Raw genomic sequence first — 25,013 nt, forward strand, 5'->3', positions numbered from 1 at the left:
CACCCATAGGGAGATCTGACAATTCTTACACAGGCCTGCCAGTGCAGCCTGAGTGAAATAATGTCCACGTTATTTCACAGCCATTTACCACTGCACTTAAGTAACTTATAAGTCCCCTATATGTCAAACCTTTACCTGGTGAAGGTTGGGTGCACTAGCCAAGGTGCCCCCACATTGTTCAGGGCAAATTTCCCGGACTTTGTGAGTGCGGGACACCATTACATGCGTGCACTATAGGTCACTACCTATGTATAGTGTCACAATCTCTAGCACAGAACCCGGGTACTGCCAAACTGCCTTTCCGGGGTCTCCACTGCAGCTGCTGCTGCTGCCAACCCCTCAGACAGGTTTCTGCCCTGCTGGGGTCCAGGCAGCCATGGCCCAGGAAGGCAGAACAAAGGAAAGTAACACCCTCTCCCTTTGGAAATAGGTGTGATGGCTGTGGAGGAGTAGCCTCCCCCAGCCTCTGGAAATGCTTTGATGGGCACAGATGCTGCCCATCTCTGCATAAGCCAGTCTACACAGGTTTAGGGATCCCCCAGCCCTGCTCTGGCGCGAAAATGGACAAAGGAAAGGGGAGTGACCACTCCCCTGACCTGCACCTCCCAGGGGAGGTGCCCAGAGCTCCTCCAGTGCGCCCCAGACCTCTGCCATCTTGGAAACAGAGGTGTTGCTGGCACACTGGACTGCTCTGAGTTGCCAATGCCAGCAGGTGACGTCAGAGACTCCATCTGATAGGCTCTTACCTCTCTTAGTAGCCAATCCTCCTTCCTAGGTAGCCAAACCTCCTTTTCTGGCTATTTAGGGTCTCTGCTTTGGGGAATTCTTCAGATACCGAATGCAAGCGCTCACCAGAGTTCCTCTGCATCTCCCTCTTCACCTTCTGCCAAAGGATCGACCGCTGACACCTGCAAAACCGCAACAAAGTAGCCAGACGACTACTAGCAACCTTGTATCTCTTCATCCTGCCGGCTTTCTCGACTGCTTCCTGGTGGTGCATGCTCTGGGGGTAGCCTGCCTCCTTTCTGCACCAGGAGCTCTGAAGAAATCTCCCGTGGGTCGATGGAATCTTCCCCCTGCAACCGCAGGCAACAAAAGACTGCATCACCGGTCCTCTGGGTCCCCTCTCAGCACGACGAGTGTGGTCCCTGGAACTCAGCAACTCTGTCCAAGTGACTCCCACAGTCCAGTGACTCTTCAGTCCAAGTTTGGCGGAGGTAAGTCCTTGCCTCCCCACTCTAGACTGCATTGCTGGGTACCACGTGATTTGCAGATGCTCCGGCTCCTGCGCACTGTTCCAGGATTTCCTTCATGCACAGTCAAGCCTGGGTCCCCGACACTCTAACCTGCAGTGCACAACCTTCTGAGTTGTCCTCCGGCGTCGTGGGACTCCCTTTTGTGACTTCGCGTGGACTCCGGTTCACTCCTCTTCTAAGTGCCTGTTCCGGTACTTCTGCGGGTGCTGCCTGCTTCTGTGAGGGCTCCCTGACTTGCTGGGCGCCCCCTCTGTCTTCTCATCCAAGTGGCAACATCCTGGTCCCTCCTGGACCACAGCAGCATCCAAAAACCCTAACCGTGACCCTTGCAGCTAGCAAGGCTTATTTGTGGTCTTTCTGCGTGGGAACACCTCTGAAAGCTTCTTCACGACGTGGGACATCCATCCTCCAAAGGGGAAGTTCCTAGTCCTCTGCGTTCTTGCAAAACACCAAGCTTCTTCCATCCAGTGGCAGCTTCCTTGCACCCTCAGCTGGCATTTCCTGGGCTCCTGCCCACTCTCGACACTGTCGCGACTCTTGGACTTTGGTCCCCTTGTCTTACAGGTGCTCAGGTCCGGAAATCCACTGTTGTTGCATTGCTGGTGTTGGTTTTCCTTGCAGAATCCCCCTATCACGACTTCTGTGCTCTCTGCGGGTTGTAGGTGCATTTTACACCTACCTTACAGGGTCTTGGGGTGGGCTATTTTTCTAACCCTCACTGTTTTCTTACAGTCCCAGCGACCCTCTACAAGCTCACATAGGTTTGGGGTCCATTTGTGGTTCGCATTCCACTTTTGGAGTATATGGTTTGTGTTGCCCCTATACCTATGTGCTCCTATTGCAATCTACTGTAACTTTACATTGCTTTCATTACTTCCTTTTGCTATTACTTGCAAAATTAATATATATATCTTGTGTATATTTCTCATCCTCATACTGAGGGTACTCACTGAGATACTTTTGGCATATTGTCATAAAAATAAAGTACCTTTATTTTTAGTACTTCTGTGTATTGTGTTTTCTTATGATATTGTGCATATGACACCAGTGGTATAGTAGGTGCTTTACATGTCTCCTAGTTCAGCCTAAGCTGCTTTGCCATAGCTACCTTCTATCAGCCTTAGTTGCTAGAAACACCTCTTCTACACTAATAAGGGATAACTGGACCTGGTACAGAGTGTAAGTACCTCTGGTAACCACTACAAGCCAGGCCAGCCTCCTACAGGAATCAATGGAGGATCACCTTTAAAAATACATATAAAATATTACAGTTCGTTTCCAAGTTCTTCTTTTGCAGGTTGGTCAAAGTCATCAGTGGGCACACTGCGGCAGCGAAAAAACTTTGGGTGGCTCCCGGTTCCGGCGGGAACAGTGGGAGAAGGCCCCTGGAGCTGGTGCGGGGCCACTGCGGGGGACCACTTGGAAAAGCACTGCACAGGTAAGTTTAAAGATGGTTCCTTGGGGTTTCCTTGGATTTTCGAGGTTGCAAGGGGTGGGGGACGTTTAGGGCACAGCAGGTTCTTCAGTGCAAGGCACAGGGAGGCCAGGTCCACGGGGAGCCAGAAGCTGTGTGCAAGGGTGCCCTCCTTTAAGGAAAAAGCTGTGACCCAGGGAACCTGGTTAGCAGGGTCCCTGGGAACCAACAATTTCTAGTCTACATCATACACCAGGCAAAAAGTGGGGGCTAGCAATGTCAAAAAGAGGTATTGTCTCAGACTACCTTCTCCCCTCCAAATGAAAGAGGATGAGTATACCCTTTCCCTAGTGAGTCTTCATCATCTAAGTGGAAGAACCTGGAGAGGCCATCTTTATTGGCATGGGCAGTCCCAGGTCTGTGTTCCACTTGAAAGTCCATTCCTTGTAGGAAGATGGACCACCTAAGTAGTTTGTGTTTTTCACCCTTCATCTGTTGTGGCCATCTGAGAGGCCTGTGGTCAGTCTGAACTATGAAGTGAGAGCCAAAAAGGTATGGCCTCAGCTTAATCAGGGCCCAAACCACAGCAAAGGCTTCCCTTTCCATGGCATTCCAATGTTGATCCTTAGTGAGTAGTTTCTTGCCTATAAAAGCAACTGGCTGGTCATGTCCATCATCATTTTTCTGGGAAAGGACCGCTCCTATCCCCATTTCAGAAGCATCTGTTTGGACAATGAATTTCCTGGAGTAGTCTGGTACTTGTAGGACTGGAGCAGAGCACTTACTATTCTTCAGTGTCAAAGGCCATTTGACATTGCATTTTCTTGGAGGTTAGTTCTGTGAGGGGGCAACTATGAGGCCATAATCCTTCACAAATCTCTCATAGTACCCAGTCAAGTCAAGGAATGATGTGACCTGTGTCTGGGTTGTGGGAGCTTCTCAAGCCAGAATAGTCTGAATCTTGGGCTGGAGGGGTTGTACTTGGCCTCCACCAACCAGGTGGTCCAAGTAAATAACTTTTCTATCTGGCACTTACTGGTCTTGATAGTGAGGCCTGCTTCTGCAGAGCCTCAATAAACTTCCCTAGGTGGATCAGGTGATCCTGCCAGGTGGAACTATAGACAGCTATGTCATCCAGATAAGTTGCACTGAAAGTTTCCAGTTCAGCAAGAACTTGGTTCACCATCCTCTGGAAGGGGGCAGGTGCATTATTCAATCCAAAGGGAATAACAGTGAACTGATGATACCCACTATGAGTAGAAAATGCTGACCTCTCTTTTGCTTCTGGGATCAGGTCAATCTGCCAGTACCCAGATGTTAAATCAAAGGTATTCAGATGTTTGGCTGCCCCTAGTCTGTCTATGATCTTATCAGCTCTTGGAACTGGGTGAGCATCGGTTTTTGTGACAGAATTGAGGCCTCTGTAGTCCACACAAAACCTCTTTTCTTTTTTCTCTCTCTTGGAGTGAGGCTTAGGGGCTAAAACTACTGGACTAGCCCCGGGACTATCAGGGGGTTCAATGACACCCAAATTCAACATGTTTTTGACTTCTATCTGGATGCTCTCCCTGACATGGTCTGACTGTCAATAAATCTTGTTTTTGACAGGCAAGCTGTCACCAGTCCACATCATGGGTACACCAGTTTGTTTGTCCAGGTGTAGGAGGCTGGCCCTCCATGTAATGTGCAAAAGTAGGCACAATGTGCAGGGGGTCCAGGCAACCACACGTTCAATCATGCACCACACACACTCAAGAATAACTTGAGACCAATTTATAAAAATACTTCACGTCTTTATATAAATATTAAGACGAAGATCATCAGAATTGGGTAAGTACTTTTCGAGATATGAATTTTTAAAGTTTAATAAAAATATTATTTTTCTGTGTAAGCACCACAGGAATCAATGGAGGATCACCTTTAAAAATACATTAAAAAATCGTACATTTGGTTTACCAAATTCTTCTTTTGCAAGTTGGTCGATGTTGTGGGTGGGTACACTGTGTTAGCTGGTTCCCGGTTCCGGCAGGAGCAGCGGGAGAAAGTCTCTAACACTGGTGCAGGGCTACTGCAGGGGGCCACTTGGAAAAGTGCTGTACAGGTAATGTTAAAGATGGTTCCTTGGGGTCCCCTTGGAGTGTCGAGTTTGCAAGGGGGGTACCCTTAGGGCACTGCAGGCTCTTCGGTGCAAGGCACAGGATGGCCAGGTGCAGGGCACAGGATGGCCAGGTGCAGAGCGAATCGGTGAGCCAAGAGCTGTGCGCAAAGATGACCTCAGGAGGTAAGTTGGTTCAAAGGTTGTTTGCAGGACAGTGGGGGGACTTTTGCAGGAATTCCATGGTGTTCTTGAAGTCCCTCAACTGTGGCTTCCTCCTGATCCTTTTAAAGCCCCAAGTGGGCTGTTTTCCTTGATGCCCGATGTTAGCTGACCAATACCAGGGGTATTGGCACGGTTCCGCCGACGGAGAGTGCAGTGCCCCCAAACTTGGCACACTGGCAGGGTTTGTCATCGCGATCGTTGGGATGTAGTTTGGTACAGCTGCAGTATCCAGTTTGGGAGTCAGCAGCTGGTCAGTAAAGTGACCCTCACTGGCTTGATGGTTTCTTTGGGTTGTAGAGTGGTACCTGCACTCTGGAGGGAGTTCTCTGGTAATTTGTGAAGCTTGGATGTCCTCTGGGGGTTTTATAGAGTTGTCTAGTTGTTCAGCCGCTCCTCAGCGGTGATTGTCGGGTCCTGGGTGCAGCAGGCAGGGTTTGGCACCTTTTCTTTGGTGCAGCAAGTCCACAGTTCTCGTGCTTCGGATCTTCTTGGTGCTGGTCTTCTTTGTCCATCAAATGTGATTTCCTGGTCTAGGAATGTCCACTAAATACTGTATTTGATGGGAATTTTCGGGGGAACCTGGTAGTGACCAAGGGATCAACTTTCTTAGGGTGTCTACACCCACTAAGTGGCCTCTTCCTGTGGGGAGGGGACTCTTTCCTATACCTGGTTTGCTATTTTCCTTCCATTCAAGATGGAGGAAAAATGAGATGGAGTGTCCACCTCGGAGGCAACACCTTAGGGGTGGTGCATACCAGGTGGGGCCACTCCCAAAACACTTTGGCCCTCATTACAACTTCGGCGGTCTTTCTCCAACAACGCCGAACCTGCGGACGCCAGTATACCGCCAGTGCTGGCGGTATATCTGGCTCCCTATTATGACTTTTCCACCGGCCCAGCGGGAAAGTCCCATCAACATTGCAGCCGGCTCGTAATAGAGCCGCTAGCAATGTTGATGTGCATCGAGTGCAGTAGCACCCGTCGCGCATTTCACTGCCCGAAATTTGGGCAGTGAAATGCATGATGGGGCTGTGCCTGGGGGCCCCTGCACTGCCCATGCCAACTGCATGGGCAGTGCAGGATCCCCCAGGGGCACCCCAAGTCCCCCTTACCACCATCCTTTCCATGCCGGTGTTTACCGCCGTGGACAGGCTGGCGTTTGGGGACTCCTGGAGGTATAGTGGAGGGGCCAGCGCCACGGTCATAATAGCTGGTGGAACACCGCCAGCCTTAGAGGGTCGTAGTGAGGCCCTTTGTGTATTTTCCCACTGTTGCTCCCGCTAAAAGTGCAGGTTTGCAACGGGGGAAGCCATCTGCTGCTAGCAGCAGACCTGGGGTTCGATTTTCAAAGGCGGTGAGCTCGTCGCCAGGACAGTGCACATTCCTGAAAGAGGGGCTGCCAGCACCTCCACCCAGGAAGGGCATTGTTCTTCAATACAGAGAGAAGGATTTCTTCCCCAAGGATGTAGATTAAGGGGGTCATTCTGACCCCGGCCGGCGGCGGAAGCCGGCGGCCTGGCTGGAACCGCCAGAATACCGCTGTGCGGTCAAAAGACCGCCGCGGGTATTCTGGGTTTCCCGCTGGGCTGGCGGGCGACCGCCAGAAGGCCGCCCGCCAGCCCAGCGGGAAACACCCTTCCATGAGGATGCCGGCTCCGAATGGAGCCGGCAGAGTGGAAGGGGTGCGACTGGTGCAGTTGCACCCGTCGCGATTTTCAGTGTCTGCATGGCAGACACTGAAAATCTTTGTGGGGCCCTGTTACGGGGGCCCCTGCAGTGCCCATGCCATTGGCATGGGCACTGCAGGGGCCCCCAGGGGCCCCACGACACCCCTTACCGCCATCCTGTTCCTGGCGGCCAAAACCACCAGGAACAGGATGGCGGTATGGGGGTCGGAATCCCCATGGCGGCGCAGCAAGCTGCGCCACCATGGAGGATTCCCCAGGGCAGCGGGAAACCGCCGGTTTTCCGTTTCTGACCACGGCTGTACCGCCGCGGTCAGAATGCCCATGGGAGCACCGCCAGCCTGTTGGTGGTGCTCCCGCGGTCGTTGGCCCTGGCGGATTTTACCGCCAGGGTCAAAATGACCCCCTAAATGTCTGGTCATGTCAGGCTGGATAGAAGGGTAGTTAGCTTTTGCAGGTGATACTTCTATGGTGCCCTCTGGGTACATTTTATAATAAATCCATCACTGGTACCAGTTTGGATTTATCATTCTGAGTTGTTTGATACCAAAAAAAACAGGGTTTAGAGTGGAAATCATATAGCTGTGAAACGTGTACTGACCAGTGTTCAGTACATGCATTTAAAATGGCTGCTCTGGAGAAGTGTGGCTCAATGGTTAGAGCGCCAGACCCTGAAGCAGAGATCTGGCTCAAGACCAGGGTTCAAGTCCTGCTTCGGCAGGTCTTGGGCTCAATTCCCCTTGACCAGATAATTCTTGCCTCGGTGCCTAATCTAATTCATGGGTCCCACTCTGCAACTCTGGGCAATAGCTTGCTTAATCTCCACAACGGCCCCAACAGCGCTTGGATGCCTGGCTTCACCCTGGGGGTGCTCAGGAGTGGGCACCTCACAGGGAAAAAGCCAGGAGGGGTTCCATAGCGGTATGAGTACAGCGCCTTGAGACCCTAACGGGTGAGTAGTGCGCTATACAAGTGCTAATTTACATTTACATTTACACTCACTATGTCCCAGATTTGGCAAGGACACAGTGGGGCATATTGCTCATGCAACTAGGCCCTCACATGCAGTCTAGTGCACCCTGCCTCAGGGCTGGAAAGCCTGTCAGAGGGGTGACCTATCTATATTGGACACAGTGTGTAGTGGACAGGGCACACAGGCAGTGTGCCATGTCGAGTTTGCATTTTAGGAATGCACTAGGACACTCAGGGGGTCATTCTGACCCTGGCGGCCGCCAGGGCCACCGACCACGGGAGCACCGCCAACAGGCTGGCGGTGCTCCCATGAGCATTCTGACCGCGGCGGTTCAGCCGCGGTCAGAAGCGGAAAGTCGGCGGTCTCCCGCCGACTTCCCGCTGCTCGGGGGAATCCTCCATGGCTGCGGAGCGCGCTCCGCAGCCATGGGGATTCTGACACCCCCTACCGCCATCCTGTTCCTGGCGGGTCTCCCGCCAGGAACAGGATGGCGGTAGGGGGTGCCGCGGGGCCCCTGGGGGCCCCTGCAGTGCCCATGCCAATGGCATGGGCACTGCAGGGGCCCCCGTAAGAGGGCCCCACTGTGTATTTCAGTGTCTGCAATGCCGTCGCACCCCTGCAACTACGCCGGCTCAATTCTGAGCCGGCGTCCTCGTTGCAGGGGCATTTCCTCTGGGCCGGCGGGCGCTCTTTTGGAGAGCGCCCGCCGGCCCAGAGGAAATGTCTGAATGGCCGCCGCGGTCTTATGACCGCCGTGCGGTCATTTGGCGGCTCCCTCCAGGCGGGCGGCGCCCGCCGCCCGCCGGGCTCAGAATGAGCCCCTCAGTGTGCAGTGGCAGTCCTGGGTGCATCTGGATGCATGGCTCTAGAGAGTGGCACAATCAATGCTGCTGTCCTCATGGGCTACCCTTAGCACCCCATGCCCTGGGTACCTAAGTGCCATTTACTAGGGACTTATAGAGGCAGTTAAAAGTGTTGCCAATTATCTTTGCCATTTTTAGTGGAAGAACTCTGGCACTGGGAACCCTGTCAGCAAGATCCCAGTCCGAGTTGCATCCAGAAACCAGGCAAAAAGAGGGGGGGTACTGTAACAAAGTGCCAGTTTAACACACCAGGGGTCAGAGAGAATAGCTCAGTATACCGGTTGAGGACTTGCCTGTAATAAGTTTGCTGTTGCTCTGTGAGGGTATCTGATAAAACTGCTCCATCCACAGAACCATCTTCTGGGTTGCTGGAGATGAGATCTAGGAGTGGCTCACTCTCATCCTCCTGTCCCTTCATCTGTAACCCTGAGCATGGTCAGATCAGCTCTATCATAAAAGGGTTTTGCTACTCAAGCGTAGCAGCTTTCTGGTCATACCAGAGCTTTTGCTGGCCTGAAGATTTTTCTTGCCTTTCTCCACGTACTCAGCCATTCTTGAACGTAGGCCACGCACGTAGGCCACGCACGTAGTCCACAATATCTTGTTTGGGCTCTTTCCGAGGTCTCTCCCAGCCTTCGCTAACAATACGTAGTGGTCCCCTAACAGGATGCCAAGGAAAAGTTGAACTGTAGAGAAACCTACTCCCTTTTGTGGCACTTCCCTGTAGGCAAACAGCAGCCAAGGAAGTAGGGCATCCCATCTCCTTCTGAGTGTTTCAGGGAGTCCTCTAATCAAGCCTTTTAGGGTCTGGTTAGATTGCAATTAGTTATCCTGGCTTTTTATGATTTATTGATTTATAGATTTGTCAAAGATAGGAACGTGCTTCCTGTGTGCATCTTTTAGTTAGTGAGACTGGATATTCACGCGCCCTGAAGATGGTGTGTGACCGGCCGGTCACATGACACCAAAATGCGTGTCGGCACGATTCTTGGCCGGATATAACTACCTGATGTTTCTTTCTCCAGATCCTGCAGCATACATGAAATAGAGTTTGACATTTGGAGGACGATTCATTGAAGGATGGAATCAATATATTATGATCGATTCACAGAAATACAATAAGACTTTGAATGAACATAAAGTGTCAATAGTCAAATTTAGAGAATTATGTTTGTGCAACATATTTAACAATTGATGTTATTGTTCTTCTTCACTAGTGGAGGACCATGTGAGTAAAATCCGTTAGGCCATCTGCATTTTTACAGCTTTTTAACCGGTGAGCATGATGAGAGTATGTTGGTATGAGTGATTTCGATAGGAAGTATACATTAAGGTCCTTCTATTTATGAAATAAGATATATAATGATATTGAATAATAACTTGTATGTGTATAAATAAAAACAATCATGTTTAGTATCGTTTTGTATGTATAAAGTTTAAGCTTGACGCCCAGAGAATCATTTTTAGGATTCCAGTATTGGATCCTGAGTTAGAGGTGGGTTGTTTTCTCTTTTTAGTATATTTACAGCCCTTGTCAGGGTGACCCTTCAAACACTCTAAATTAACCTGAGCTCATCTCCAGAGCAGACAGGCTTAACTTGGGGCAATGTGTAAAATATTTGTGCAGTACCAAAACAGTAATAAAGTCAAAAGCAAAAAAAAAAAAAATCCCAAATAGACTTAGAAAACTAGAGTAAAATTAAATACACAAAATTACACTAAATGACAAAAAAAACAATAAGTGGAACCAGAGATGAGTTTTTAAAGATTTCAGGTAAAATTTCCCCAAAAAGCACAGAGCTTCAATGATAGTCAACATTCACCATAGACCTAGACCTAAGCACAATTTGAGGTGGTCTGCAAAAGAGGGTTTCATCCTGCCCAGTCTTTCAGTACTTCCTGCTTGCAGTAAGGCAATGTGTCGGGGCATTTTCAAGATGTTCAAAGCCGTCGGCCACACTCAGTTGGGCTCTTGGGGGTGTGTGTGGAGAGTTTACTATGGTAACTTTAGTGTCCTTCCATATCTAACTCTAAAATCCAGTTTGAAGAAGCTACTGTACCCATTGCAAACCCAGTGACAGAATTCTGGTGGGATAAAAGCATGGTTCTGCACCAACCAGATAGTATATACAGAAGGATTGTCTTGGCATCGTGTTTTCTTCCTTCAAAGTGCACACTAATTGTTATGTATCAACCCCAGAGACAGACGTCTTGTAGGACAAACGCTGGGTCCTTCAGAAACCAGACAGTGGACAGTGCCTTATCTAGGCACTCAGTTCTCTCAGTCTTAAGTGTGTCTAAAGTATCATCTGGGAACCCAGCATAGCTGTCAAGCCGGATTTGACATTCAAGCAAGAGTAGACACACTAGTGTCACAAAGGATGCCCACAATCCCTCATCCTGCATATTATGTGGAGTTCAGAGGAGTCGTTGCCCAGTCAAGTCAACCTATTATTTGCTCATGGTAAGAATTTTACATCTACTCCAGACTAATCACCGGCAGGCATAAGCTAGCAAGATAATGCAAACTAGCTTCCGTGAACTTCAGATAGAGAAAATATAACATTTCAAAAGTTACCTTTTCCTGATATTTATTAAAAATCCAACTTCATCATTAAATTGCATTTTAGTAACAATTAAAATACAGTAGATTTTTTTTTCTACCTAGTCCCATTCCTGAGATACAGTATTGGTATTTATTGTTGCTTCCAGTGCTTCTCTATGGGGCAGCCAGGCTTTCTATAGTAAAGTAGCTACATGAGACTAGTCACTGTAAGGTCATGTTAACATTACATTTCTATATGGCCTACTTTGAAATATCATGCACTCTCCCTTGAGGGCTAGAAGGCCTACATAGGGGTAACATATTAAAATTTCAAATGCAGATTTTGAACTATCAAAAGGTTTTATGTTAACAGGTCAAACTGAGGTTTTTATAATGCTACAGTCAGGCTACAATGGTTGGCCGGAAGCCATGCTTGCACTGTCACTGTCGTGGATGGCAAAGTTGGTGATTTTGTACCCTAGTGGCATTTAACTTCTAAACCCTGGGTACACTTTGTTACATATACCAGGGACTTATAGGCAAGTTGAATATACCAGTCAAAAGTTTGTCAATTCAGCCGTACTTAAAGAGAGAGCACAGGAACATTACAACTGGTTAGCAGGGGTGGAGTGCGTAGACTTTTAAAGCCGGCAAAAATATAGAGTCCAGCAAAAGGTGCAAAATACAGTGAGCGTACGCAGAAAAGAGATGTCCTACACTCTGCCTATCCACTGGGGTCTGGAGACTCCCAGCAGAGTCACAGAGTCCAATCCATCCTTTCAGCCAGTCACCCCCCACGATTCTGCTGAGGTGTGGTGTGGGCTGGGGCAGCCGGTCGGAGCTCCTAACTGGTCTATGTTTCAATCCCAACCAGGGAGTGTCTCTCTGTATGCGTGTGAGTTTTCATGCTGGTCCATGTGTTTTATAGTTGTGTGTGTTGGTTTGTGTTTTTGCGTGCAGTCACCTCACCTTGCTCTTTCCCCACATTGTCCCCGGCAGGAGCAGTACCAGCTCTACTGTGACATGGGGACCACCTTCCAGCTGTGTAAGATCTGCACAGAGAACGACAAAAATGTGAAGATCGAACCCTGCGGACACCTGATCTGCAGCACCTGCCTGACTTCCTGGCAGGTAAGGAAAGTGGACCCAGTGTGGAGGTTAGGGCCTGGGGGTCTTTGGGGGCCATTGAGTGCCACTTGCCACACCCTCCTTGACAGGATGTAGCACCTGGTAGTCACACCAATGGGCTGATCTCTGAGAGGTTTTTTTGGGCTGAGCAGTGCAGAAAGTTGATTTGCTTTGCTGAGCAGCCCTGCATCAAAGACAAAGGTCAAGAGCATGCCGTATTTACAGAATATGGCCCATTCCTGCCCTTTCCACCTGCGCTGGCATGCAGTGCGTTGCCTAGCACCAACAATAGGGTGCCTGTGTTGAATGCAGGATTGTTTGTGTACAGGAAGGGACACCTTCCTGCGCATAAACAATCCTGGGAAGCACATTCCTCCATCTGTGTGTGCTGCAGAATGCAGCATATACGGATAAACGAAGTAACGAGGAGAAACAGAGATGTTTACCTCGTTATGCCTCCCCTGGGCAGGTGTAGTATTTAGGTGCATTTCCATGTTTACTAGGTTTGGTAAATCTAGGAATGCATCAAAAACCATAGGAGTTGGCAGGGCAAAGTAATGCAACGCATCGATTTGCGCTGCATTGCGTTACTCCAGATTTATGAAGCCACGCAGGGTCACACAAAATGGCCTTGTATGCCTTCAAAAATCTGACTTGCGTCACTGTAGCACCATGCAACACCATGTTGCCTGGTGCAAAAGTCACCCAATGGAGGCAATAAATTGGCCCCCAAGTGCAGGGGCAGCCCCTCTGTTAGGGCGGACGAGCGTCGCCCCGCCACCAGCAGCAGAAGCTGCAAAACATTTAAGAAACAAACCGATAATAAACCATGTTTATTATTGTTATGTTTGTTAAAGGGGCAGGGCCACAGGGATGATGAGTAGGGAGGGGAGTGCCTTGTGCACTCTGCTGTTGGGCATGTATGTTTAGCCGGCCGTCTCGGGCAGGCCAAACACATGTGCAGTAGGCTCTCTCCAGCCCAGCAACACAGTTTCCAGGCTGGAGAGAGCCTGCACAGGCTCCAGTCTGCCTGTGAGCGCCCTGGATGGGAACTCCAAGCCAATGTGTCAGGATTGGCCGCAGGGCAGTCTGGAAGCCTATGCCTGCCTGCAGCAATGGGAGCAATAGAAGCTGTGTGGCACAGGAGCAGAGCAGGTAAGTTTTTATTTTTTTAAAATATTTTTAAATACATTTTACCACCTCCCATGTTCCCCTCACCCCCATGCACCACAGCCGCCCCGCCCCACCCCTTCCGACTGAAGTGAGCCGCTACAGCCCAAGTACCGAGCAGTAGAAACTATTGAGATTACATTTGAGTGTGTGTAGCCAAAGCTAGAGGCAGTACGCATTCAATGTCATTCCGCAGTTAGTAAAGATTGAGTTGTTTCAAGGGATTGACCTAAAGGAGTTGGGCATCACCCAGTGTAAGATTACCCCACAATATCCTCAAACCAATGGAGAGGCTTACAAAGGTGGTGCACATTGGACTGGGGCTAAACAACAATCTAGAATCGAGCATACACCATTTCCTAAGGACACATTCACTCACGTCCAATGTCATATGCACTCTTGTACTCCGATGAGACTGCTGGAGTTAGGGCGGCTGTTCTTGTGATTCACATGAAAGAAACATGATGCAAAGTATGCCATCCATAGCACTGATAATGATGCTTTGGTAGAATGGCAGCTGATAATGAAATTAAAACAATGCCACTAAAGAAGCAATAATAAAATGAAGGAAAATGTAATACAGAACATGATCACTTGGTAAAAGGACACAGGCCGCAAGCCTAAGCTAAGCTATTACTGTGCCCAAATGACTAACTAAAGTGGACCCACAACACCACCATACAACCTAATGTGTCCCGCCAGGATGTTATACAGAAAGCCTATAGAAGATGGCATCCAGACAGCCCCTCAATGGGCTACAAAACCCCTCAACCCGGGCACAGAAAGAAAAAAACGAGCAATAGTAATAAGGCCTGTCGAGCTAGAACAGCCGGACCAAGCCTCATGAAAAAGGTGATCTGATCCTGGTGTGTGACAGGCACTCGGAGCGAGCAACGACTACCCTCTGAGATCACCACCTAGAGAATCGGCGGCATGAAAGTAAAAATGCTTACTACTCAGGGAGGGAACAAACCTATGACCATGAAAGAGTCAATGCTGAAAAGGATCCACACATCAACCCTTGTACACACCGGGGCAGGGGTAGAAAGCAGCCAGGAAGAGCTTATAAATGGAGCATGCTTTAGGACTTAGTGGCTAGCTCAAGCTCCCGCCCTTCAGCAACCATATGGAGCCAGTGCAAAAGGAGCAGCGAGGTGACACTCTTCTAAGGGAGGAAGGGATTAGCAGGGACATAACATGCCACCCGGTACAATGCACTGATGTAGTAAGTCGAGCACACACCCGGAGACAGGACATGAAGAGTATCACTGAGAGTTCTGTGCATGTGCCCAAGAAGACGTCGCCCCAAGTCCTAGTCAGGGTTGTCCTGGGCTACGACTGCACACCACAGGTGTGGCTCATTGGCCTGCCAGGAGGAAAGTTTCAGAACATTCATAGCGCTCTTCTGGTGCATCAAGGCGCAGTTGTTAAGACAGACAGAGAGCACTGCTTAATTTGTAAAAAACAAAAAAGTAAATGCCAGGGCCCTAGTAAGTAGGCTACTTCGGCTTGCATCGCCTATTGCAGGTCAGTGTGGCCTTTTACAGTAACAACACAACCAATAACAGTCACACTCCTGCAGCAACTCAGGGGGCACACCTGATTTGCAATATAGGCAGTCTATTGCAATCTCTTTACAAGGCTGACACTTCCACCAGGAGGTGAGGGTCTCTATCCTAGGGCTGTTGAACAGATTATGTATGGCACATCCTCATTGGGGGTCTCTCCATCCTAGGGCTGTTGAACGAACTATGCATGGCACATTCTCATAGGGGGGGCTCTCCATCCTAGGGCTGTTGAACAGACTATGCATGGCACATCCTCATGTGGGGGTCTCTCCATCCTAGGGCTGTTAAACATATTATGCATGGCACATAATGATGGGCAGGTCTCTCCATCCTAGGGCTGCTGAACGGACTATGCATGGCTCATCCTCATAGGGGGTCTCCATCCTAGGGCTGTTGAGCAGACTATGCATGGCACATCCTCCTGGGGTGTTCCATCCACCCTAGGGCTGTCGAACGGACTATGCATGGCACATCCTCATGGGGGGTGTCTCTCCATCCTAGGGCTGTTGAACGGACTATGCATGGCACATCCTCATAAGGGGGTCTCTCCATCCTAGGGCTGTTAAACATATTATGCATGGCACATAATGATGGGCAGGTCTCTCCATCCTAGGGCTGTTGAACGGACTATGCATGGCTCATCCTCATAGGGGGGTCTCCATCCTAGGGCTGTTGAACAGACTATGGATGGCACATCCTCCTGGGGCGTTCCATCTACCCTAGGGCTGTTGAACGGACTATGCATGACACATCCTCATGGGGGGTGTCTCTCCATTCTAGGGCTGTTGAACGGACTAAGCATGGTACACCCTCACTGGGGGTCTCTCCATCCTAGGGCTGTTGAACAGATTATGTATGGCACATCCTCATAAGGGGGTCTCTCCATCCTAGGGCTGTTGAACGGACTATGCATGGCACATCCTCATAGGGAGGTCTCTCCATCTTAGGGCTGTTGAACAGACTATGCATGGCACATCCTCATAGGGGGGTCTCTCCATCCTAGGGCTGTTTAACAGACTATCGATTGCACATCCTCATAGGGGGGGCCTCTCCATCATAGGGCTGTTGAACAGACTAAGCATTGGCACATCCTCATGGGGGGGTCTTGCCATCCTAGGCGGTGTGGAACGGACTATGCATGGCACATCCTCATAGGGGGTCTCTCCATCCTAGGGCTGTTGAACAGACTATGCATGGCACATCCTCAAAGGGGGGTCTCTCCATCCTAGGGCTGTTGAACAGACTATGCATGGCACATCCTCATGGGGGGTTCTCTCCATCATAGGGCTGTTGAAAAGACTATGCATGGTACATCCTCACAGGGGAGATCTCTCCATCCTAGGGCTGTTGACCAGGCTACGCATGGTACATCCTCATTGGGGGGGGTCTCTCCATCCTAGGGCTGTTGAACAAACTATGCATTGCACATCCTCATAGGGGGGATCTCTCTATCCTAGGGCTGTTGAACAGACTATGCATGGTACATCCTCATGGGGAGTCTTTCCATTCTACGGCTGTTGAACAGACTATGTAGCATCTATCCAAAGGGTGCCAGGCATGTTGAGCCCTGTCAGTGCACCTGGAACATCTTTCCAGAGGGTGCCACGCATGTGGTGCCCTGTCAGTGCTACTGCAGCAGCTATCCAAAGGCTGTCAGGTGACTATGATCCTTGGGGCAACAGGAGTGTCCTGCATGGTCTATACCCCTCTTTACTTGTTTCACCCTTTTCTCTTTTGCCCCCACAGCAGTCCGATGGTCAGACCTGCCCCTTCTGCCGCTGTGAGATCAAAGGCCACAAGGACATCAAAATCGACCCTTTGGCCTTCAGTAGATCCCCTCCCAGGGCGAGACCCTCTAAGGTGGAGAGTGAGGAGGTGTGGGCTGCGGTGGAACCAGAAGGCTATGAGAACACTGAACCGACTGGCAGTGTGGCATCACCGAGGAACCCACAGAAAGCACCACAGGTAGGGCTCACCGGCACCTCAATGCTGCTCCAGCCTCAGAATGACTCTCTGTTGGTCTCTAAGGCCCTTATTTAGGAGGACCTAGCGCCTCCTTGCGCCACATTGGCTTCATATTTTATTACGCTAATTTGACCCAACAAGGCCAAATTCACCACACCATATTTACAAAGTGGCACAATGCATGCATTGCGCCACTTTGTTACCCTTTGCAACACATTATGCCTGCACCAGGCATAATGGGCCGAATTTAAGATAAGTGGAGCTGCATCCAATTCAGCACCACCTGTCTTGTGCCCCTTAGCGCCCCCTACCGCTACCATGTGTGCACAGTATTTAATAAACGGCAAACCATGGCGCACGGTAGGGGCAATTGCGTCAAAATGTTTAGCGCTATTGACGTCCTGTGCAGGATTTGCACCAACATTTTTATCCTGCAGAGTATGTAGGGTTTATTGAAAACAATCGTATGCCCCCTTTTAACGTCTGCTCTGTGTTGGTGTTATAAATAGCTGCTAAAAATGGTGCAGTGGAAACTCTTAGATTCCACAGCACCATTTTTGCGGTCCCCCTAACAATATCTCTTAGTGGCCAGTGTGGCATCACTGATATATTTGAGGAGTGACCAGTGCTATGTTAGAGATATCTCTAAGTGACCAGTGTGGGGTCACTGGTATATCTGTGCAGGGACTAGTGTTAGGTTAGAGGCATCTCTGAGTGAGCAGGGTGTGATCACTGGTATATCTGTGAGATGACCAGAGCTAGGTTGGCGATAACTCCAATTAACCAGTGTGGTCCCACTGGTATATCTGTGCAGTGACTAGTGCTAGGTTAGAGATATCTCTAAGTGACCAGGGTGTGGTCACTGGTATATCTGTTCGATGACCAGTGCTAAATTGGAGATATCTCTAAGTTTGGGGTCACTGGTATTCCTGAGCAGAGAACAGTGCTAGATTAGAGATATCTTTTGAGTGACCAGTGTGGAGTCACTGATATATCTGTGCAGTGACCAGCACTAGATTAGTGATATCTCTAAGTGACCAGTGTGGGGTCACTGGTATATCTGTGTGGTGGCCAGTGATAGGTTAGAGATAGCTCTAAGTGATCAGTGTGAGCTCACTGGAATATCTGTGTAGTGACCAGTGCTAGGTTACAGATACCCCTTGAGTTTCCAGTGTGGGGTCACTTGTATGTCTGTGTGGTGACCAGTGCTAGGTTAGAGATATCTCTAAGTGGCCAGTGTGGTGTCACTGGTATATCTGTGCGTTGACCAGTTCTAGATTAGAGATATCTCTAGGGGTCGAGTGTGGGGTCACTGGTACGTCTGTTTGGAAACCAGTGCTAGGTTGGAGATATCACTAAGGGCCAGATGTAGGAAGCCTTTTGCACCTCTCAAACGGCGAAAAACGCAGTTTGCGAGGCGCAAAGGCCTTACGCGATGCAGAGTCACATTTTGCGAGTCGGTACCGACTTGCAAAATGTGATTCCGACTCGCAAATAGGAGGGGGTGTTCCCTTCCTATTTGCGACCGCATCGCGATGTTGAGTTGCTTTGTGACCGCGAAAGCAGTCGCAAACCAACTCGCAGTTACCATCCACTTGAAGTGGATGGTAACTCATCCGCAAAAGGGAAGGGGTCCCCATGGGACCCTTCCCCTTTGTGAATGCCAATAAAAATATTTTTTCAGAGCAGGCAGTGGTCCTATGGACCACTGCCTACTCTGAAAAAAACGAAACCAAATGGTTTCGGAATTTTTTATTTTTGCAGCTCGTTTTCCTTTAAGGAAAACGGGCTGCAAAAAGAAAAAAGAAACTGCTTTATTCAAAAAGCAGTCACGGACATGGTGGTGTGCTGTCTCCAGCAGGCCACCATCCCTGTGAGTGCATGGACTCGCTAAGGGGTCGCAAACTGCGACCCACCTCATTAATATTCATGAGGTGGGTCTTTGCGACCCCATAGCGAGTCGCAGAAGGTGTCTGAGACACCTTTCTGCATTTCATTTTGCAAATTGCGAGTCGCTAGTACTCGCAATTTGCAACTCGCAAAATGAAACCTACCTACATCTGGCCCTAAGTGACCAGTGTGAGGGTCACTTGTATATCTGTGTGGTGACCAGTGATAGGTTGGAGATAGCTCTAAGTGACCAGTGTGGGGTCACTGGTATATCTGTGTGGTGACCAGTGATAGGTTGGAGATAGCCCTAAGTGACCAGTGTGAGGGTCACTTGTATATCTGTGTGTTGCCAGTGCTAGGTTAGAATTAGAGCTATCTCTAAGTGACCAGTGTGAGGGTCACTTGTATATCTGTGTGTTGCCAGTGCTAGGTTAGAATTAGAGCTATCTCTAAGTGACCAGTGTGAGGGTCACTTGTATATCTGTGTGGTGACCAGTGATAGGTTGGAGATAGCCCTAAGTGACCAGTGTGAGGGTCACTTGTATATCTCTGTGTTGCCAGTGCTAGGTTAGAATTAGAGCTATCTCTAAGTGACCAGTGTGGGTGTCACTTGTATATCTGTGTGTTGCCAGTGCTAGGTTAGAATTAGAGCTATCTCTAAGTGACCAGTGTAGGGGTCACTTGTATATCTGTGTGTTGCCAGTGCTAGGTTAGAATTAGAGCTATCTCTAAGTGACCAGTGTGGGGGTCACTTGTATATCTGTGTGTTGCCAGTGCTAGGTTAGAATTAGAGCTATCTCTAAGTGACCAGTGTGAGGGTCACTTGTATATCTGTGTGGTGACCAGTGATAGGTTGGAGATAGCCCTAAGTGACCAGTGTGAGGGTCACTTGTATATCTGTGTGTTGCCAGTGCTAGGTTAGAATTAGAGCTATCTCTAAGTGACCAGTGTGGGGGTCACTTGTATATCTGTGTGTTGCCAGTGCTAGGTTAGAATTAGAGCTATCTCTAAGTGACCAGTGTGAGGGTCACTTGTATATCTGTGTGGTGACCAGTGATAGGTTGGAGATAGCTCTAAGTGACCAGTGTGAGGGTCACTTGTATATCTGTGTGTTGCCAGTGCTAGGTTAGAATTAGAGCTATCTCTAAGTGACCAGTGTGAGGGTCACTTGTATATCTGTGTGGTGACCAGTGATAGGTTGGAGATAGCCCTAAGTGACCAGTGTGAGGGTCACTTGTATATCTGTGTGTTGCCAGTGCTAGGTTAGAATTAGAGCTATCTCTAAGTGACCAGTGTGGGGGTCACTTGTATATCTGTGTGTTGCCAGTGCTAGGTTAGAATTAGAGCTATCTCTAAGTGACCAGTGTGAGGGTCACTTGTATATCTGTGTGGTGACCAGTGATAGGTTGGAGATAGCTCTAAGTGACCAGTGTGAGGGTCACTTGTATATCTGTGTGTGGCCAGTGCTAGGTTAGAATTAGAGCTATCTCTAAGTGACCAGTGTGGGGGTCACTTGTATATCTGTGTGTTGCCAGTGCTAGGTTAGAATTAGAGCTATCTCTAAGTGACCAGTGTGGGGGTCACTTGTATATCTGTGTGTTGCCAGTGCTAGGTTAGAATTAGAGCTATCTCTAAGTGACCAGTGTGAGGGTCACTTGTATATCTGTGTGGTGACCAGTGATAGGTTGGAGATAGCCCTAAGTGACCAGTGTGAGGGTCACTTGTATATCTGTGTGTTGCCAGTGCTAGGTTAGAATTAGAGCTATCTCTAAGTGACCAGTGTGGGGGTCACTTGTATATCTGTGTGTTGCCAGTGCTAGGTTAGAATTAGAGCTATCTCTAAGTGACCAGTGTGAGGGTCACTTGTATATCTGTGTGGTGACCAGTGATAGGTTGGAGATAGCTCTAAGTGACCAGTGTGAGGGTCACTTGTATATCTGTGTGTTGCCAGTGCTAGGTTAGAATTAGAGCTATCTCTAAGTGACCAGTGTGAGGGTCACTTGTATATCTGTGTGGTGACCAGTGATAGGTTGGAGATAGCCCTAAGTGACCAGTGTGAGGGTCACTTGTATATCTGTGTGTTGCCAGTGCTAGGTTAGAATTAGAGCTATCTCTAAGTGACCAGTGTGGGGGTCACTTGTATATCTGTGTGTTGCCAGTGCTAGGTTAGAATTAGAGCTATCTCTAAGTGACCAGTGTGAGGGTCACTTGTATATCTGTGTGGTGACCAGTGATAGGTTGGAGATAGCTCTAAGTGACCAGTGTGAGGGTCACTTGTATATCTGTGTGTTGCCAGTGCTAGGTTAGAATTAGAGCTATCTCTAAGTGACCAGTGTGGGGGTCACTTGTATATCTGTGTGTTGCCAGTGCTAGGTTAGAATTAGAGCTATCTCTAAGTGACCAGTGTGGGGGTCACTTGTATATCTGTGTGTTGCCAGTGCTAGGTTAGAATTATAGCTATCTCTAAGTGAGCAGTGTGAGGGTCACTTGTATATCTGTGTGGTGACCAGTGATAGGTTGGAGATAGCCCTAAGTGACCAGTGTGAGGGTCACTTGTATATCTGTGTGTTGCCAGTGCTAGGTTAGAATTAGAGCTATCTCTAAGTGACCAGTGTGGGGGTCACTTGTATATCTGTGTGTTGCCAGTGCTAGGTTAGAATTAGAGCTATCTCTAAGTGACCAGTGTGAGGGTCACTTGTATATCTGTGTGGTGACCAGTGATAGGTTGGAGATAGCTCTAAGGGACCAGTGTGAGGGTCACTTGTATATCTGTGTGTTGCCAGTGCTAGGTTAGAATTAGAGCTATCTCTAAGTGACCAGTGTGGGGGTCACTTGTATATCTGTGTGTTGCCAGTGCTAGGTTAGAATTAGAGCTATCTCTAAGTGACCAGTGTGGGGGTCACTTGTATATCTGTGTGTTGCCAGTGCTAGGTTAGAATTAGAGCTATCTCTAAGTGACCAGTGTGGGGGTCACTTGTATATCTGTGTGTTGCCAGTGCTAGGTTAGAATTAGAGCTATCTCTAAGTGACCAGTGTGAGGGTCACTTGTATATCTGTGTGTTGCCAGTGCTAGGTTAGAATTAGAGCTATCTCTAAGTGGGCAGTGTGGGGGTCCCTTGTATATCTGTGTGTTGCCAGTGCTAGGTTAGAATTAGAGCTATCTCTAAGTGACCAGTGTGGGGTCACTTGTATATCTGTGTGGTGACCAGTGATAGGTTGGAGATAGCCCTAAGTGACCAGTGTGAGGGTCACTTGTATATCTGTGTGTTGCCAGTGCTAGGTTAGAATTAGAGCTATCTCTAAGTGGGCAGTGTGGGGGTCCCTTGTATATCTGTGTGTTGCCAGTGCTAGGTTAGAATTAGAGCTATCTCTAAGTGACCAGTGTGAGGGTCCCTTGTATATCTGTGTGTTGCCAGTGCTAGGTTAGAATTAGAGCTATCTCTAAGTGACCAGTGTGAGGGTCACTTGTATATCTGTGTGGTGACCAGTGATAGGTTGGAGATAGCTCTAAGTGACCAGTGTGAGGGTCACTTGTATATCTGTGTGTTGCCAGTGCTAGGTTAGAATTAGAGCTATCTCTAAGTGACCAGTGTGAGGGTCACTGGTATATCTGTGTGTTGCCAGTGCTAGGTTAGAATTAGAGCTATCTCTAAGTGACCAGTGTGAGGGTCACTGGTATATCTGTGTGTTGCCAGTGCTAGGTTAGAATTAGAGCTATCTCTAAGTGACCAGTGTGAGGGTCCCTTGTATATCTGTGTGTTGCCAGTGCTAGGTTAGAATTAGAGCTATCTCTAAGTTACCAGTGTGAGGGTCCCTTGTATATCTGTGTGTTGCCAGTGCTAGGTTAGAATTAGAGCTATCTCTAAGTGACCAGTGTGAGGGTCCCTTGTATATCTGTGTGTTGCCAGTGCTAGGTTAGAATTAGAGCTATCTCTAAGTGGGCAGTGTGGGGGGTCACTGTTATATCTGTTCGGTGATCAGTGCTAGGTTTGTGAAATCTCTAAGTGACCATTTTGACCTCACTGGTTTATCTGTGTAGTGACCAGTGCTAGATTAGAGAAATCCCTTGAGTGACCTGTGGGGGGTACGGGGATCAGTGCTAGGTTACAGATATCTCTAAGTAACCAGTGTGAGATCACTGGTATATCTGTGCGGTGACTTGTGCTAGGTTAGATTCTCTAAGTGATCAGTGTGGGGTCAATGATATATCTGTGCGGTGAGCAGTGCTAGGTTAGTGATATCTATAAGTGACCAGTGTGGGGACACTGGTTTATCTGTGCATTGACCAGTGCTAGGTTAGAGATATCTCTAAATGACCAGAATGGTCACTGTCATATCTGTCCAATGGCCAGTGCTAGATTAGGGATATCTCTAAGGGACCAGTGTGGGGTTACTGGGATATCTGTGCGGTGACCAGCACAAGGTTACAGATATTTCTAATTAACCAGTGTGGGGCACTGGTATATCCGTGCAGTGCCCAGTGCTAGGTTAGTAATATCTCTAAGTGACTAGTGTGTGGGCACTGTTATATCTGTGCCGTGACCAGTGCTAGCTTAGAGATATCTCTAGGTGACTAGTTTAGGGTCCCTGGTATATCTGTGCAGTGACCAGTGCTAGATTAGAGATATCTGTAAGTGACTAGAGTGTGTTGACTGGTATATTTGCGTCATGACCAATGCTAGGTTTCAGATATCTCTAAGTGACCAGTGTAGGGGTCACTTGTATATCTGTGTGTTGCCAGTGCTAGGTTAGAATTAGAGCTATCTCTAAGTGACCAGTGTGGGGGTCACTTGTATATCTGTGTGTTGCCAGTGCTAGGTTAGAATTAGAGCTATCTCTAAGTGACCAGTGTGAGGGTCACTTGTATATCTGTGTGGTGACCAGTGATAGGTTGGAGATAGCCCTAAGTGACCAGTGTGAGGGTCACTTGTATATCTGTGTGTTGCCAGTGCTAGGTTAGAATTAGAGCTATCTCTAAGTGACCAGTGTGGGGGTCACTTGTATATCTGTGTGTTGCCAGTGCTAGGTTAGAATTAGAGCTATCTCTAAGTGACCAGTGTGAGGGTCACTTGTATATCTGTGTGGTGACCAGTGATAGGTTGGAGATAGCTCTAAGTGACCAGTGTGAGGGTCACTTGTATATCTGTGTGTTGCCAGTGCTAGGTTAGAATTAGAGCTATCTCTAAGTGACCAGTGTGAGGGTCACTTGTATATCTGTGTGGTGACCAGTGATAGGTTGGAGATAGCCCTAAGTGACCAGTGTGAGGGTCACTTGTATATCTGTGTGTTGCCAGTGCTAGGTTAGAATTAGAGCTATCTCTAAGTGACCAGTGTGGGGGTCACTTGTATATCTGTGTGTTGCCAGTGCTAGGTTAGAATTAGAGCTATCTCTAAGTGACCAGTGTGAGGGTCACTTGTATATCTGTGTGGTGACCAGTGATAGGTTGGAGATAGCTCTAAGTGACCAGTGTGAGGGTCACTTGTATATCTGTGTGTTGCCAGTGCTAGGTTAGAATTAGAGCTATCTCTAAGTGACCAGTGTGGGGGTCACTTGTATATCTGTGTGTTGCCAGTGCTAGGTTAGAATTAGAGCTATCTCTAAGTGACCAGTGTGGGGGTCACTTGTATATCTGTGTGTTGCCAGTGCTAGGTTAGAATTAGAGCTATCTCTAAGTGACCAGTGTGAGGGTCACTTGTATATCTGTGTGGTGACCAGTGATAGGTTGGGGATAGCCCTAAGTGACCAGTGTGAGGGTCACTTGTATATCTGTGTGTTGCCAGTGCTAGGTTAGAATTAGAGCTATCTCTAAGTGACCAGTGTGGGGGTCACTTGTATATCTGTGTGTTGCCAGTGCTAGGTTAGAATTAGAGCTATCTCTAAGTGACCAGTGTGAGGGTCACTTGTATATCTGTGTGGTGACCAGTGATAGGTTGGAGATAGCTCTAAGTGACCAGTGTGAGGGTCACTTGTATATCTGTGTGTTGCCAGTGCTAGGTTAGAATTAGAGCTATCTCTAAGTGACCAGTGTGAGGGTCACTTGTATATCTGTGTGGTGACCAGTGATAGGTTGGAGATAGCCCTAAGTGACCAGTGTGAGGGTCACTTGTATATCTGTGTGTTGCCAGTGCTAGGTTAGAATTAGAGCTATCTCTAAGTGACCAGTGTGGGGGTCACTTGTATATCTGTGTGTTGCCAGTGCTAGGTTAGAATTAGAGCTATCTCTAAGTGACCAGTG

The 25,013-nt window shown here is 48.6% G+C and overlaps 1 protein-coding gene across 3 annotated transcripts in view; it reads left to right on the plus strand.

Moving 5' to 3' along the window:
* CBLC (Cbl proto-oncogene C) overlaps positions 1–25,013 on the plus strand; it is a 195,336-nt gene that overhangs the window by 93,395 nt on the left and 76,928 nt on the right. For all 3 annotated transcript variants that reach the window (XM_069201446.1, XM_069201448.1, XM_069201447.1), the window contains 2 exons: positions 12,056–12,187; positions 16,669–16,887. In XM_069201446.1, the coding sequence (XP_069057547.1) occupies positions 12,056–12,187; positions 16,669–16,887 (351 nt within the window). The remainder of the gene's footprint in view (positions 1–12,055; positions 12,188–16,668; positions 16,888–25,013) is intronic.

This window comes from Pleurodeles waltl, chromosome 7 (genome assembly GCF_031143425.1).
Source record: "Pleurodeles waltl isolate 20211129_DDA chromosome 7, aPleWal1.hap1.20221129, whole genome shotgun sequence".
Classification (NCBI taxonomy): domain Eukaryota; kingdom Metazoa; phylum Chordata; class Amphibia; order Caudata; family Salamandridae; genus Pleurodeles; species Pleurodeles waltl.